Source organism: Callorhinchus milii, unplaced genomic scaffold (genome assembly GCF_018977255.1).
Source record: "Callorhinchus milii isolate IMCB2004 unplaced genomic scaffold, IMCB_Cmil_1.0 Scaffold9, whole genome shotgun sequence".
NCBI classification, from domain to species: Eukaryota; Metazoa; Chordata; class Chondrichthyes; order Chimaeriformes; family Callorhinchidae; genus Callorhinchus; species Callorhinchus milii.
In genome coordinates, this window is record NW_024704750.1 from 9,508,890 (window position 1) to 9,522,726 (window position 13,837).

Genomic DNA, 13,837 nt, shown 5'->3' on the forward strand with positions numbered 1-13,837 from the left:
TTTCAAAGTGTTTTACAGTAATTATTGTTGAGTGCAGTAACTGTATTGTAGGTAAGTAGCATATGTGTTAAAATGCAAATACTACGATCACATTTAACTCTTCCTACAGTGTCAATTAAAAGGAAATTATTACTCTGTAACACAGTTTAATTATAGATGTGCACACACTTACTTGCCTGTTAGAATTACAAAAATGGTGCATACAGAAACTTCCATATCCCCCTCTCTGCTGCCAGGCAGTCCTCCATTTCCTTCTTCCCTTGGAGATAAATATCGCATCAGCTTCCCCAGTTGCTCATTCCAAATCAAGGAACCTATGCCAAACCTTTGCATTTTGTGGGACTTAGAATTCTCCTTTAAATCTTTCATCTGGATTCTGATCACTTTCCTCCATGTTCTACAACATCACTAGTATCAACCACCACCACACCTTTAACACATCTGTAAACCTCACCCACACCTTTGTTACTCTAGACTTGAGTCCATGGTTTATCAAAAAAATTTTTTTTATAATTTTCCCCACAAAATCCACTTTACAGTACATCCTGTAAAGCACTTTGAGACTTCTCAATGATGTGATAAGGCACTGTATCAAATGCAAGGATTTTTTAAAGAGACTTGTAAATAAGTTATTTTTATCTCTTTGGCAATTAGTGTTTTGTTCTTCAATATTCCTCATTAATGTTTGTATCCAGACTGTTTAGCTATTTTACTGAATTGCTTAAGCTGCTTCCATATTGTAAGATTGTAAGATTGAAAGTGATTATCATTGCACACGTGCAGTATTCTCTATTAATCCTCTCTCAGGTTTGATGTGCCAATATTTTCGTTTTAATAAAATCTGAACACTTTAATGCTCACTTAATGTTTCAAATCCCTCTGCTGAAGTTCATAACTGAACCATCTATTTCACAGCTGCTTGATTCCTGTAATGCACAGATTAATAACAAAATATAGAATAAGAAAAATCAGTCTATATCAAGCCCTCTCTACCCCTTTTTTCCAGTCTCCTGAGAGAAAGCTCTGTACAGTTTCTCTCTAATCCCCAAAGGTAGTTGAAAGAAACGCCAGAATATCAATTCAAAAATGTACATTATCCGGCTTTGAATGCCTTGTTTCAAAAAAGGATTGCCCTCCAATCTTGCTAATAATCTCAGTTGCTGTTTTATATTTTTGGCAATCCTGTTTTTGAAGGTGGAAAGATGCCATTGATTCTAACTTGTTTGGTGAACCAGGCAGTCACCCTCATTCTCAGATGAGTGGAGTTTAAGTTGTGTAGATTTTTGCAAATCAGAACTTAACTAATAAAGTGCAGATGATTCCAATTCCATTACACTACTTCATTGGAAACCATTGGAACCATGTGTTGTTCAGTTCCCAAATATAAGTACAAAACGCAAAAGCACACAGCCACACTTCCTCAATGTGTCCATGAAGAGCTGACGAGCCTGTTCAGCAAGAAAGAGGGTGAATTCATGTTTTGGTGACATTTAAATTGATACCTTTAAATACTTATATACGAAGAACATCATGTCACAACAGACATGGCAGTGTAAGGAACAGCTACAGATAAGGGCACTATCTAACATAACTATCTAACATCTTATCTGCAGCTGACTGTTTGTATTTGGGGTACAGAAGCTTCCATCTACAAAGCTGCTAACATTATCAAAAGATTTAAGAATAATAATAATAAGCATTGATGGCTCCACTTGCCATCATAGTCTTTCTAATTCATTTTAATCAGTTGATTTTAAAAAAAGAATTATTAAAGTAACATGACTTATTCAGTTCACAGAGGTGGAAATGGTATGTTTTTCCCAAAATTACTTCCTTTTAACCCAAGAATAATGTTTTTGAGCCTTTACACGCATAGAATATGCACAGACAGCTCTCCAGGTATGTGTTTACATGCCAGATTTTAACCTGGGGTCATTCTTATTGTTCTCTTTGGAATCCAAAGTCTACATGAAACATATATCAAATGGAATCACCCCGGGTTGAAGATGTGGGTTACAAAAATGTTACTGGAAGACTAGTACAAACACATTATCTTAAACTTTTAGCAGCTAGTGCATCGTATCTAAATTGTAACTCCTCTCTGAGGTTAAAACTCACATAAACAGGAGATTAAATTATACCAAACTGAACTTTATTTGTACAAATTAATGTTGTCTCCACCCGAAAAAAAATCTAATTGTATGAACTTTATCAAAATAATACTATTTTCCCAGTTTTGCAGAGACCTGCCATTTTCGATTTCCTTCTTGCCTCACTTACTTGGATAACACCAGTTGTTGAAAGAAACTGCTTGCTTCTTATTCTCTTAAAGGCGGGTAGAACTTTGAGCGGGCCTGGCAAGAAATCTGGAGCAACCAAACACTAGAAAAACATAGCCCTGGGTTGGTGGGTGTCAAATTCATGCCAAAATTGATGTGTGTTTATCATCAAATTCATAGCAGAAGTGCAATGGAGTGTCCCAGCACCTGCACTCTCCCACTGTTAGACCTACTGAAAACATAGCATTGTGATGTGTCAACTCAAGTAAAGTACTAGAATCCAACACAATGACCAAAGCATTAATTTTCCTCACATGCCCCTCACTATGTTATGCCAAGTGGTGCGCCAAGTTAGAGGAAAGCAGCATGCAACAACAAGATTCCATTTGTATAGCGCCTTTCACGTCGGGAGGAGTCTGCAGTGAGGCAGACGGATACAATGCTACCAGTGGGAATGATGGGTTGATATTCTTCATTCATACTAGTGACTATTATAAGTGTAAACAACATTTCAACATTAAAGAGTTTACGTTGTAAACATTTTGGAAGAAAAGTAGTTTAATAGAGAGGGTACTGATAATTTTTCTCTAAATTATCCTGTGCTACATTAATAAATATGATACATTAATTGCAGTGCACCCTGTGTTTTCAGGAGACTGCGACTCGATTTCTAGAGGGTGATGAAATTATTCAACAACTGCGGGAAGAACGGGAACAAAACCTGAAACTGAACAACATTGATGAACAACTTAAAAATCTGCAGAAGGCATCCCAAGAACAAGCTGTAAGTTCAAGGATTAATGTACTGTTTAAAGGTGTATGTTGCAGACTTTGAAGACTTAAAAAACGAGTACTTGCATTTGACATAGCGCCTTATCCATGTCATCAAGAAGTCTCAAAGTGCTTCGCAGGATTTCTTTACTACACTTGCCATGAAATCTATAAAGATAATCTCTGTAGATAATGAACTGATTTTATTTATAGCATAACGAATACCATTCATTTGCAGTGAACATATGATTTTATATTATGATCAGCTATTTGTTTCCATTTTATAATTTCCTTGACGTGCACTAGAATTTTGGAGTAAAGCAGAACCAGGTGTAGAAACAATAAAGTATCATTTCACAATCTGACTGTGAAACCATAATATATATTCTGAGATTTTCTGTAAATAAGAATTTTAAAAATATTGTACTGCCAATCGAGCTTTTAAAACTTTTGGGGACCCATAAAGCTTTCTGGGAACAGCTTCAGCATTCCAAGAGGCCACTCCATGCTTTCAGAGAAAGACATTTTGAGATCCATAGGAGTTCTGGTTAGTTTAGAATAAGTGCTTTATTTGTTTGCAAGACTGGGAATGTCTAGTGCATTTAGCCTTCTCTGGATTGTCATAGAACCAAACATGTGGATAACATTTCAGCCATTTTAGTTGAACACTCAGCCCTCAATGCTGACCCTCAAAAGTTAGTTGCGAGGAAGAAAATTGGGGAGGAGAAGGAAGAATAGTGGGAATGTTTGAAATACTTTGTTCACTGTATGGAGCAAATTGCAACCAGAATATAAATGGCACAGAATTCCATTCTTTGTTTCAATGGTTGTCATCCTTTTTGAACTTGTGAGTGTGAAGAAATAATTAGCATTGACATTCTTGCCTGGTGTTTACAGGCTTCATCAGATTTGATTTTGTATATCAAAATGTACTATGGAGCATGTAATTCTGCCCTTGTTATAATGCCTTACCCTAACTAGGAGAATGAAACAAACCAGAGAATGGGATGTTGTTGGGTAGAAAAAATCCTTATGAGAAAGAAAGAAATATCGCTATGTGTTCAAAGGGTTTTATTCCACAATAGCAGATACCACAGCATGTGAAAAAAGGTTACAGTTACAACAGTGTGAATTAGAGGCAAGTATTATTTATTCAACAAACGGAAAATGGTTTTCGATGCTTAATTTTCACAAAAATCACAAAAATGTGTGACCAGAAATGCATTGTGTTAATAGCATGGATTTTTTTGTTCCGAAATTTGAAGTTTTCTGTAGGTACTTTAGAACTCAGGCCCCTCTTAACAAAATGGTTGGTTTATGGTTGGTCTATGCGGCCTATGGTTGTGTATTTCTCCCTGTGATAGAAGCTGAGTGATTCTTCGGTGAATTCTTTTCACCTCGTAGCCCCTGGAAACCATTCAGTTCTATCTCATTTGATACACTTCATTGATGGTATTATTAAAAAAAAAATTTTGCATTCCCAAACTGTGGTTGCTAAGTGATAAATGAAAGAATTTTTTGGAATAAAAGAAAACAAATGTATTGTTTTATTTATAGAATTAATTGGATTATTGTGGTAGGATATAGCTGGTAGTGAAGACTTTGAATGCATGCAATTTGCTGTGTCATTGTTTAAATTGCAGCCATTAACCTGTTCCAACAAAATAATCTGATTGAATTTACATGTTTCCCAGATACAGTACATATTGTTGTACTGTATTTCCAGGAATGTTTCTAATGCCAATGAAGGAAGATAGTTGACAGACATTCCCAGGGGAAGGGGAGTGACTGGGGCAGATAATTCATTTTGTGCTGTATTATATTGTTGAGTTGTGTGGGAATGTTTCCCCTGTGACAGTGCATGGAAAAAGTAAAACATTTCACAAGTGAGTTTTTATTATTATTAAAAGAAGATTCCGATATTTGTCTTTACCATTGTGTCAAGCTTGTCTTGTACCACCACACTTATTATTGTGGTAAGATTTGGTATTACTCTGTAGGACCTTCTATGACAAATGGAAAGGAGTTCTGGACTCATTTGAGAAACAGCTTGATGTTGTTGCAGCAAGATAGTAGAGTGGATATTCTGTCAGGATGACATCAAATAGGCTGAAGGGTCACCTTCACCCGCATCTCTCTTGGGAAACACATTTCTGTACACCAAGAATTCTAGCTTATGATAACATAACATAACATGTAGGAGCAGGAGTAGGCCATTCGCCCTTCGAGCCTGCCCCGCCATTCAATCATGGCTGATCTTTTAATCTACCTCCAGCTAATAACCTAACCCTGCCTTATCCCCATATCCCTTAATCCCTTTTACAATAAGAAATCTATCTATCTCAGTCTTGAATATGTTCAAGGACTGAGCGTCAACAGCCCTTTGGGGTAGTGAGTTCCATACATTCACCACCCTTTGAGTGAAGAAGTTCTTCCTCAACTCAGTGCGAAAGGGCTGGCGTCTGGTTTTAAGGTTGTGACCCCTGGTTTTAGTTTCTCCAACCAAGGGAAACAATCTCCCACTATCTACTCTGTCATGCCCTTTGATGATCTTATAGGTTTCTATAAGATCCCCTCTAATTCTTCTATATTCTAGAGAATATAGGCCCAAATTGGTCAGCCTATCCTCGTAACTCATCCCCTTCATCCCTGGTCCTAACCTACTAACCCAGCTAACCTATGCTGAACCCCCTCCAAGGCAAGTACATCCTTCCTTAAATGAGGAGACCAAAACTGGACACAGTATTCCAGGTGTGGTCTCATCAGGGCCCTATACAGTTGCAGCAAGACTTCCCTACTCTTATACTCTAATCCTTTCATAATGAATGCTAACATACCGTTCGCCTTCCTAATTGTTTGCTGCACCTGCAGACTAACTTTCTGTGATTGGTGTACAAGGACACCCAAGTCCCTCTGGACGCTAACACATTCCAATCTCTCCCCTTCTAAAAAATAACCCGCTCTACTGTTTTTGCTACCGATGTGGATGACTTTGCACTTCCCTACATTATTCATCTGCCACCTACCTGCCCAATCACCTAACCTATCTATGTCTTGCTGCATTTTTTNAATGTCGTCCTCTGTGTTGACACTTCCTCCTAGTTTTGTGTCATCCGCGAATTTAGATATATTTACTTCGATGTCCTCATCTAGATCGTTGATGTAGATGGTAAATTGCTGAGGCCCAAGGACTGATCCTTGTGGCACTCCACTAGTTACATCCTGCCAATCTGAAAAGGACCTGTTTATCCCTACTCTTTGTTTCCTACCCATTAACCATTCCCTAATCCACGTTAATATGCTCCCCCCAATTCCATGGGCCCTTATCTTTTGGACTAACCTTTTATGCGGCACCTTATTCAATGCCTTCTGGAAGTCCAAATAGACCACATCCACTGATTCACCCTTATCTAGTTTACTGGAAATATCCTCAAAACACTCTATGAGAGGAAGTACAAAAAAACTTCCTTTTTGTAAAGCCATGTTGACTTCACAATAATTATATTGTGCTCCCCTAAATACCACACTACCACATCCTTAATCAAGAATTCTAATTTTTTTCCTATCACTGATGGAAGACTAACTGGCCTATAGTTCCCCATCTTTTCCTTTCCACCTTTTTTAAATAGTGGTGTGACATTTGCGATCTTCCAATCCATGGGGACTGTTCCAGAATCCAACAAATTTTGGAAGATCAGACATAAGGCCTCCACTATCTCATAAGCTACCTCTTTTAAACCCTGGGATGCAAGCCATCTGGACCAGGGGATTTTTCACTTTTTAGCGCTAGCAGTTTCCCTAGCACCAATTCTCTACTAATTTCTCTAAGTTGCTCCCTTTACTTATCCCTGTGGTGCATCTCTATTGTTGGCAGACTTGTTGTGTCTTCTAGGATAACATAATATGTAGGAGCAGGAGTAGGCCACCTAAGAGTGAAGAAGATGATAGACTTTCCTGAGAAAAATTGCACGACAAGTGCAAGAATTTGAAGAAGCTTTGAAATTGGACCTCAAAGACGCTAGTGTTTTTGTTTCTTGAAATAATTGAGGACTAAAGTGGAATAGATAACAATCAGATTAAAGTTGGTATTTTTCTTCAACTGATTACATTCTTATCATCAAAGTGTTTTGTGCTGGTACATTGTTTAAATATACTGGGAATTATTTTCAGATATGTTGGTGCATTCCATTCTTTTCTGCCTTCTCCATTTTGGATATGACATAATATTAATAAGACATAATAAGGCAGTGTTGATATTCCCATCAATGCTTCTCAATTTACCTTTGTATGGTAGTGAGTCCAAGTATGCAATTTCAGTCCTTGGATCAAGCAGATTACATGAAACAATATTTTACAGAACAAATAGGACACAAATTTTTTAAAATCTTTTTAATGTAATAATGATAGCACAGACAAAATAGAAAATCACTTCTTTACATAGTTTTAATGCTTTTGTGTTCTCAGTTATTCAGTTGATTTGTAAATTGGATGGCATCAAAATAGTGTCTATGTCTGCTAAATTCTTAGTTTCATAATTCAGGTCACTAACAATCTGAAATGCTAAATGCTCAGACAAACACATGCATAAAGCAACTCAACTGTCTTCATCTGTGCATTGTATGCTGAATGTTCAGCTAATAAGCAGATGTGTTTATGCTGTGTAAGTTTACCATGAAATATGTTAATTGCTTTGTCGTGACAATGACGCACATCATTACCTCTTTCTCCCTGGATTCATTATTTTGAAAATAACAAGCTTCCAGTGCTCATTCAGAGTATTTTAGAGTTAATTGGTGTAACATATTTATTCTCGGTGTGTTTTGTACCATCCCTGATATTTGACTTGTTTTACAGTGCAACAGAATGTTTAGAAAAAATCTGTTTATTAATAGGAAATGTACCAAATCAAGTATTGCAACACTGAATAAGTTCTCCTTTTGTTTGTGAATTGTTGCAGTTTTATATTTGGTGCAATGTAATGTACTTAACTGTTCAATGACTTGGAAATGTTATGAATGAGCGATTGGATTCAGAACTATTTCTAGAAACAGCAGCTTAAAATTGGAGCTCTTGATTTTAATTGTCAACTGAGAAAAGTTTAATCAGAAAAAACTGTTTCAAATTTAATTTTTATTTCAGATTCCATTAGATAAATATTCTCTTGGCACTTCTGAAATCGTGAATAACATTAACGGTGTGTTTTTTCAAGACTAACTCTGTATAAAAAAGCACTAGTTTGAAGATCTCCATCCCTTAAAAGTGTTAATGCCTTTTCAAATCCTGCTTTTCTGTTAATTTGCAAATACTTTAAAGATCTTTAGTAGCATATTTTTATTGAACACTATTTAATGGTACCACGATTAAAGATTTTAAATTTTCACATAAAATAAAAATGTGCTTTGTTTTGCAAATCCTTTGTGACTTTTAAAACTTTTCAATGCTCCAAATTGTAAATTCCATATTGAAAAGGATTGGCCTCCAGGAGGGAGAGGCATTCAGTAGCACAATTACAGAACTTTCTTAAAATAGACACTTTGTTCTCCAGACTACATTTTCAGAGGCAGTAACTGGCAGCAAGAATGTGAAATCTGGATTAGACACAGATGCTTTGCATCAGGCCTACAAATCTCCGAAAGCTTTATTTAAACCTGGATCTTGTAATAGGTGAAGTATTTATGTCTTAAGAAGTGCAGCTGTATTGCGCAACACCCTGAGAGTAAAACTGAATCTTCACAGATTCCATCCATAAGTTTCAAGAGAGCATTTATCGAATGGACATTTTGCTTTTCATATTCAATTTCACTTACTTTTTTTAGTGTTAAAGGGCAAGGATTTTCAGAAGAAGCTGTAAACTTCAGAAGAAAATATTTTGGATTGAATCCCATTTGAAGGCAATGAATTGTGATTTATACTTCCTGGTGATGCCTCAACTTCAGTTGCAGATCTCTGATTTCTTACCTTGCATAGTTAATAGTATTTCACATAAGCTGTCTGGGATAGCCAGAGGTTTGTAGTTTGCTATTCTGTTGCTGTGATTACTTTGGTTTCTTGTTTTCACCTCCCCACAACCAACCTACATACAGCAACCCTAACAAAAATGCACTTGTGTTAGTAAAGGCAAGTTGGTGAATGCAGGTTTAGGAGTGCAAAGGGCAATTTCAGAATTGACACCAATAAGTATTTCTTTACTCAGGAGGTGGTTCAGGCCAGGATGCTGGACTGATTTAAAAACAGCTTGATGCTGTTATGGGAGAATGGTAGAATTGCTATTCTGGAATGATGAGATCAATTGGGCCGAAGAGAATTCTTCATCTGAAGCTTTCTTGATATTTAATGATAATTGTTACAGGGAGAATATGCTTTTGAACTTTCAAATATGAGACAGACATTCTTTGCAGGTTACCAGTTTGTGGTGTGACTTTTTATACAAATTCTTAGTGCTCTGGACAGAATTCTATTTTTATTGATGTCTGGAACTAAGCAAGCCCAAATGGTACCACTGAATAATGACATGCGTGTGATCACAGTCATCTGCATTTCCAGTACATGGTGCCTATTGGGCTTTAGGAGAGGAAATTGTCTCATACACATTTCATCTGCAGTTTGAAGGAACAGCTTGAAATCTAGAACTACAATAAGGACATTGACAAATGTTTCTTCTTAAAGGAATTGTATTTTATGCAGTTTGGACTCTCATTCAGAACAGTTAGAAGCTGAGACCCTTGCTTTCTTACCTACATTTTAAATTTGAGAAGTTACCTTTGCTTCTGCATGCAACTTTTTATGGAATATTTGTCTCTCTCTGACTACAGGCTACTAAAGATGCTGGTGACAAATATTTCCTATTCATTAGCAAATTCGTTTTAGCTACTGCAAAAACATTGAAGATGAATTGCTTTTGTGGCCTTAGAAATTTCATAGTGGAGATTTTGCCTTGAGACACTGTAGCTGATCTTCATGACCTGCTCTTGCAATTCAATTTTATAAAATATAGGGACCCTTATGCAGAGAGTATCACACAATTCCATGTTTTATCATTAGTTGCTAAACACATACCATGGAGATGATGAGCTGTGCAACTTATTTGATTAATTATTCATTTTAATGAAATGTCAGCATATTGCAAAATGCACATTATTCTAATTTGATTCCAACTGAAAAAAACAACTCTAACATGGAGTGTCTAATTTTTGAGAGTCTCTTTCATTTTTGGTTTTCTTTGTACAATCTTAGTAAGGTAATAAATACATACCTAGCTATTTAAAATAAATGCTTTTTAACAATAGAGAAATGCATTTTTATCATTAACTTTAAATTAAATCATTAATTTTTCTCTTTGACCGAGCCTTCAGCTCCCCTCTCGACTCTCTTCCCCCTCCTCGCTCCCTCCCTTTCCTCCCCTCACCCTGACCATTTCCCCCCTCCTCGCTCCCTCCCTTCCCTCCCCTCACCCTGACCATTTCCCCCCTCCTCGCTCCCTCCCTTCCCTCCCCTCACCCTGACCATTTCCCCCCTGCTCGGGTCATGACCCAACTGTGCAGCGCCTTGGGACGTCCTCCTGACGTGAAAGGCGCTTTATAAATGGAATCTTGTTGTTGTTGTTGTTGTAACTATATATCCAAAGATCCTTGTTTTGACATTCAAGCTGTAGTGGTAAGAAACAGTTAAGTTGGACTTACAAAACAAAATTGTGATGCTTTCTGAAAGACCCAGTGATTTTAGCCAGTATATTGTAGAATTGATCACTTAACTCCCCAATGGAGGGTCATGAATTTTAATCTTAGGTTTCCTTGTCAGTCATAATCATTTGGCTCAGTTAATAGATTTTTCATCTGTTCTTAATTATGCCACCAGTGCCTCAGAGCAATAAAACATTCAATGTTGGCAGAGGAGATGGAGAGAGAAAACAAATCATTCAAAATTGTACTGTATTCATATTTTTCCAATTTTATTATTTTGTTTGCACAGCCGGGTGTCTGACACATGCAAAAACCCATCACCAGGCTTAAGAGTATGTAAACCAAGTTGAGAATTCCGGTAATCCCACCTACACATGGAAATTCCAGAGAGAGATTGTGGGAATGGAATGGGCACTGTGTCCCTGAAGGGATGCATCCTGTTTACCTAATCCCTGAAAGTATTAGGCACAGGTTGGCAGGAGCCAAGGCTTGGGGGCTGACTGGGAAATCTCACTTGAAGTCTATTAATAATGGACTTGTGCCCTTGAATTCTGTGATTGCCGTCTAATAACCTTACCGCTACATTATCTGTCTCTCAGTAACTGAAAACAATTGAGTTCTATGAGCCTTAGGTTATTCTTTAAACTCCTTTGATTCCCGACGTCGTACATAGTATTTTAAATATAGCTTTTCCAACAAACTATATAGGGTTAAAATGGTTCCTTTGGTTTGTAATCAAATGCTATTGCATTGTATGAGTATTAAATGGGTCACAGTGAAATCACAAAGGCTAAATACATAAGTAATCCTCCCAAATATTTGTGCTTTCCATGAGTCTAGTGAAGAGGGGATTTATAATTGTCAAGATAAGAGGGTTGCATTGTCACAGTTCCCTCTACTTCTACTGGGTATTTTTTTAGCAATTGTATGTGATACTATCTTGAATGCCTTCGTGGGGAGTAACTGAAGATTCTATGCTTTGATATTATATTGGATGCAAGCAAGAGAACTTCATATTTTCCATGTTTGTCCTGGCCATTAAGGACTGATTCGGCAGAAGTCCCACGAAGCAGATTTCCAGAATTCAGGCGTTAGAATTTTAATGTAATTGCTTTTCTAATAACTTTACCAAAATGGTCCCTTTACAGCAGCTATGTCATGCATTAGGCCATCCAAGACTCGTAAATAAACACATTTTGGAGATTATCTGTTTTTTTCCAACTGAAACTGAAAATGTTTAAGTATGATTATAGTACACAATAAAATCCACCTACCGTTTACAGTATCAGACCCATAGAAATTTGCCCCAAAGATGGTGTGTGTGCCAATGAATTGTTTATGTGATGCAAAGTATTCAAATTGTCCTTGAAATCTGAGGGAATGCTTATCATCTTCACCAATGTTCTAGGGGGTCAGTAGCTGTCTGGTGATGGACTATTGTTCTTCTTTTAACAGTGTGGAAATAACTTAACTTTTACTACCGGACTCAGTAAAGTCCAATGTAGATCAGGATTGAAACAGTAACAAAAACATTGTGGTCCATCTGACTGGTCCCAAAATTAAAAGAACTTAATGTTTTATTCCACTCGAGGTTACCCTTTAGGTTACAAAATCAGCGTGATGTGTCTGGGAGCAGCTTTGCAAGTTTCTGGGTCTTAAACCAGGCCTCAACTTTAATGTAAGAAACAGGAATTGTTACAGCTGTAGTTCAGCATTCTGCAGCAATGCCAAACGTCTGCACGATATCCCATATTGAAGCCTGACGTGCTATTTCTTCTGCCTGTGAAATTCTCTTCCAGTCAGTGTTGTTGCTTGGAACTCAATAGCTTGTATGGAGACAGTAAGTTAACTCTCCTTTGCTTAACTAGGAACATGTATTGTGTTAAAGGACATCTGTTGTCCATTGGTGATGAAATGCAATTTCTCCAATGCTTTCTGTGCTGCCTGGAATCGGCAGGTACAGTTTTGGGAGTCCACTATCATTGCATTTATCAGGGTGCGCTCCCTAATGTTCAAAAGTAAAGCCTTTGATACGATACCATCAATCTTGGCAACAAGGGTACTTGCAGCAGGACAGGTGAAGAGGCTTCATAAACACACAAGAGATGCTTTATTTTCTTATAACTCAGCTTTTTCCTTTGTTTGAGATTTGCTACCCTGAACCTAAAGTGCTCAAATTGAGGTCTAGCTTGATTTATCAATCAAATGTACCAAAAGATCCTTTGAACCCATTTGATTTGGTTTGGCTATTACCACTCTTGTCTAATGTATATACATATATGGTCTTACACAACAAGAAGAAACTGATCTATACAAAACCAACTGAGCAAAGATTGCTGTACCATCTTAGAGTCGGATGTAGTATTTCAGAATTAAATTTACAGCACAGAACAGCCAAACTTTGGAAGCGTTGGCAACAGCCTGCCTTCTTGCTCCTTCTGCAACACATGCTTAATGGCCATCTTAAATCAGTTTTCCCTCTTCTGGAACACCATTCTCCTGCAGTAATTTGGAAGTTTTCTATTTCTGAAGGAGAATTTTATGACATAAGAGAGTTCTGCAGGTGCATGAAGAGCACCATCCTGATATTCCACGCCAGTCAAGGGGGCACTCCCATCCCGGAGCTTTACAGCAGTCTCTGCAGGCAAAGGAAAGCGGCTCCCTGCTGCTCCTTCTTTCCTGGGGTAGCTATCAGTTGAACCATACAGACCTGACCCTCAGCTTTATTACAATACTGTCTGATTGTACAACTGGGTCAAATCCAGTGCATTTTTTAATCCTTTGTGCTGCTCCAAAAAGACTTTTCAACCTGTCACATTGATCACATGAGAACTAATAACTGTACTGTGCTTGACTGGTGAATGTTTATCTTTTCTTTTTTGAGTTACAATTGTGCACTCTGTCTTAGTTCCATACACATTCATATCTACTAGATATAGAACTGAATTTGCAAAGGTGTTGAGCGCAAGAATTTTATTATATTACTTAGAGAAGCACAGAAACAACTGCTTGAGTCAGCAGTCTACCATGCCAAGCTTCAGTATCACTTTCAAAAAACTTCATTTTTGGCAGTGACTCTGTGTTCTGATGTCAGAGCTCTAATTTCCA

The 13,837-nt window shown here is 37.4% G+C and overlaps 1 protein-coding gene across 1 annotated transcript in view; it reads left to right on the plus strand.

Annotated features, from left to right (window-relative positions):
* The window catches only part of fsip1 (fibrous sheath interacting protein 1), a 90,019-nt gene that overhangs the window by 45,370 nt on the left and 30,812 nt on the right, over positions 1-13,837 (plus strand). The window contains exon 12 of the mRNA XM_042338294.1: positions 2,932-3,063. Coding sequence (XP_042194228.1) covers positions 2,932-3,063 — 132 coding nt within the window. The remainder of the gene's footprint in view (positions 1-2,931; positions 3,064-13,837) is intronic.